Source organism: Etheostoma spectabile, chromosome 1 (assembly GCF_008692095.1).
Source record: "Etheostoma spectabile isolate EspeVRDwgs_2016 chromosome 1, UIUC_Espe_1.0, whole genome shotgun sequence".
Taxonomy (NCBI): Eukaryota; Metazoa; Chordata; class Actinopteri; order Perciformes; family Percidae; genus Etheostoma; species Etheostoma spectabile.
Window position 1 is genome coordinate 27770273 of NC_045733.1, and position 3881 is coordinate 27774153.

General features: G+C 40.4%; 1 protein-coding gene across 5 annotated transcripts in view; it reads right to left on the bottom strand.

Annotated features, from left to right (window-relative positions):
- Positions 1–1615: 1615 nt before the first annotated feature.
- The window catches only part of lrrc49 (leucine rich repeat containing 49), a 35816-nt gene continuing 33550 nt past the window's right edge, over positions 1616–3881 (bottom strand). For all 5 annotated transcript variants that reach the window (XM_032517286.1, XM_032517296.1, XM_032517317.1 and 2 more), the window contains 2 exons: positions 3150–3303; positions 1616–2439 (listed from right to left, as the gene is read on the bottom strand). In XM_032517286.1, coding sequence (XP_032373177.1) covers positions 2224–2439; positions 3150–3303 — 370 coding nt within the window. In that variant the 3' untranslated portion in view covers positions 1616–2223. The remainder of the gene's footprint in view (positions 2440–3149; positions 3304–3881) is intronic.

Consider the following 3881-nt stretch of genomic DNA (forward strand, 5'->3'; position numbering starts at 1 on the left):
ATATATATATATATATATATATATATATATATGTAATAGAATTTACATTTAAATAGAATTTCGTACTTGTAAAATTTTGTAGTTGTGTAATTCCCTTTTAAAATGGATATTCATTTTGATAAAAAAAGCTAACTTTCCCTTTAAAGTACACACATAATTATACATTTAAATAGATAATTTGTCTGGTGTTTAAATTTGTGCCAAACCATGTGGTGAGTAGAGTCTTGTAACAAAGAGGTTGCTTGTTGCTGCAACAGCCAACAGACATCCAGTCCTCACTGAGTGTCAGATATTATAAATGGTTAATAGAATGGGACAAGACCCCTCCAAATGCTCCTATGAATCATATTAGAGGGTAGGAATAACAATCTCTTGCATAAACAATCGAAAAAAAAAAAATGGTGACTCATTAACCCCACCATTGTACCAACACAAATTTTGCCGAATATATATTGGTTGTCATGCAACAGTTATCAGGCCTGGTGCACTGCCCTCACTCTCGGCCAAATATAGAAAGCATCCATAAAGAAAAACTAAGGAAAAAAAACTTTGAATTTGAGCAACAGATTGATTTTGTGTTATTACTCACCAAGACATACGGACCTCATGTTAATTTGTTGAGCTGTTAACTGTGTGGGCCTTCGGAATTATTTCACTCTTTGGACTTCTAAACTGCTTTCCAACGATGAGACATTGTTGTTGTTCTCTGTGTCTGCATGCCATCACTAGTCATGGAGTTCTCTCAGTCCTTTGGGACCAAGCTCCTTTCACAATGTTGACAGCCGTAGTCCCATGAAATGACTAAATGTGTCAGCACAAAGCATAGCAGACATTTGCACTGAATGGTTTCTTGTTAAAGAAAAGTAAACTTTGCATTTGTTTTTCATGTTTGTTGGAAAGCTTTATGGACAGGTACCTCGACTACTTTCTGTGTACCCCCTGGATGATTGAGAAGAACATTCACAGAATGATAGAAACAGATTATTTCAGAATAATTGTCACCATTTAAATCCAGAGAACAATCCAACACCAGAATGAGACAAACTTGTGTAATATACAACCTGAGGTCTTGTCTTCTTCTTTCACCAGTTAACAAGGCCTTGATGTCCTGTGACGTGAATGACATTGAACAGCAGTGGCAGTCAACTACTTGGTCAGTGTGTGTGATGCTGTTTGACACTCCCTCCACCTGCAGTTGCTCCTTCAGGCTTGTGCTGTGTTTTCCGCCGACATGCCTGATTAAATAAGGGTTAAAAAATTCTTTGCGTAATGGTTTGAGTGAAGGGAGCAGGAACAGGTGGTGAAAAACTGGTGAAGCATCTACGCCTTCAGGGACATTCCAGTCTGAGTTCACACTACCCAGAGGACCCTTCATGATTCCCTGGGTCTGCTACCACACACTCAAACACGCATGCATGCATGAGGTGTTGTTAATGCTGACTTCAAGATGACGGTCAAGTCTAAGAGATGACTGTGAGCATTGATGTATTTTAGAGGTAGACTCATGTGATAGGAACGGGTGAACACACACACCAAGCAAAACAGCTGATCTGAACCCATTTGATGCCATGACAAATTTCCAGGAAGAACAACCATGCAAACCATGTACACAAACTGAGTGTTAATACAGAATTGTTTAATACTAAGTACAATACAGAAAATCAGTGGTAAACAAAGAAAAGTCCTTGTCCTTGTATGTGCCCTTCTTTTTACGTCAGACAGGAGAAAGTGAGACAGTGATGCGTGAAACATTATTTAAGACACAGAAAAATCATTCTTGTCTCAACAAAAGAGACATCGGCCATTTTCAGCTGATAACATTAACCGTGAAGAGGGGTCATTCAGAAAGCTTTAAAAGTGAAGAGTATGCTCTGTAGGGACCACATTGCACTGGGAGTCAATAAGTCCCTTTAACTTTCTTCAGGTATGTTTCAGCTCCAAGCATTGCTGACTCTAACAGTGTGTTTTCAGTGAAAATCTACATTCAATCAAGGTGGATTTGTCATGATAACTTCTTTAAAAAAAGTCTACAGCCATCTTAAAGAGCTTCCCACACACTGGGAGATGACAGATTTTAGTTTCTAACGTTTTTAATAACTGATAGTCAGTGATGATAAGTCACCGAGTAATGATGTGAATGGAGTTTGAGATGATGCCCTGTGGGCGCCAGGTAAAGCTATGTCCACATGTGTTTGTGTGTGTGTAGTCTAAGAGTGAACGACTTCACTTGGTCTCAGAGATCCTCGCAAGGCTGGCTTGGCGGAAGGCCGCTCGGTCCCTCATCTCCAATACACAGTCCCTCACCATCTCAGCAAACATGGAGGGCCAGAGCTTGTGTAGTGCTTCACCCTTCAGATTGGTGTCTGATGCCCTTTGGACCAACTCCTGCAGATACTGCTCTATCATAGCAGCACGTTCCGATGACTCCACAGTGCCCTCCTGTGAGGAAAATAAGAGAATTATCAGTCCTGTTGAGTACATTAAAGTGAGGTGCAGTGGCAGGAAAATCATAGGTGGAAGGGGTAAAGCTTGCATACTAGGTACTATCATTGACAAAAAAAATTTGAGATTTGGATCTAGGTCTTGAAAAAGATGTATCTTAATTTAAAATGAATCCATTGATTGAAATAAAAGTTGTACTGTGATGTATTTTTTAAATCTGTACCAGGAGAAAAATGTGCATCCACTGCTTAGTGGACGCAGGTTATCAAAGTGAAAGAGGCGATCTGAACACAAGGCAGAAAAGCAATGGTGCCGGATCTACACAAACACAACACGCGAGTGTTGATTCCTGTCTGACGGAGTGCTAGATTTATAATGCAATTACATTGATGTCTTTTACATCAAAATACTTGAGTTTGGTAAAGCAATTTTGGCCACCTGATTTGGTGGTTTCTAGCTCCTTTGTTAAACCTCACACAGATTTACTGCAAGATCAAATTCTTTTTATTGGTTAAACTAATTTCAAAGTGACGTAGGCGAACATATAGTGGGGTTTAGGTATGTGACTCCAAAACCCAGTTGGCTGTTGGTATACAAATGGATTGATGTGGTACTCACACTAGCTTTTACTAACTTTTCCGTCACATTCAAGATTTGTTGCAGTATCTCAAACCACTAGGCCAAAAAAATAAATGTTAAGAGCCGACCTCAGGGCTCTCTGCACTGCAGTCTCTGCTTGGGTAGTTGAACAGCGCCCTGCTCAGGCCTTCTCCCAGGAGCTTCCCATTATCTCGCAGCTCCTCTGGACTCAGTCCTGCCCGCCTGCCACGTCCCTCTAACAGGAATTGTAGCTGACGCTTCCTTCAGGGTGAAGAGAGAAGAATGAGTTAGACACAGAGTGAAGAGACACCTGGGGAGAAACAGTGGCAGAAAATGAGTGACACCAAGGTAATAACGGTGTATTCTTGTGTCCGTCAAATAAAATGTTTCACCTCAGTGAGAGTAAAACTGTCACACAAAGATATATATATATATATATTTCTACATTTGAATACCTTTTCATAAATGTTTTGATTGAAAATGTGTGTGTGCGTGCATGCATGCGTGCATGCGTGTGCGTGTATTTGTGCATGTTTGTGTGTATTTCTTAAGAGTGTAATTGAGTGTAAATATCTCTGGTGAGAACAGCAGTTATGATAGGAATGTAACAATGTACTCAAATCAACTCAGTCAATTGTGTGAAACATTCTCTACTACTCTACTACTTTGTAGAGTTAATTTTTCCATTTTGGGTTTTGAGCTTAAAGTTAACATGATATCTTGGGGTGATGAAGGGGGTGGCAGTAGCTCAGTCCATAGGGAGTTGGGTTGGGAAACTGGAGGGTCTCTGGTACGGACCAAAAAGTGGACTGGTAGAGGTGCCAGTTCACCTCCTGGGC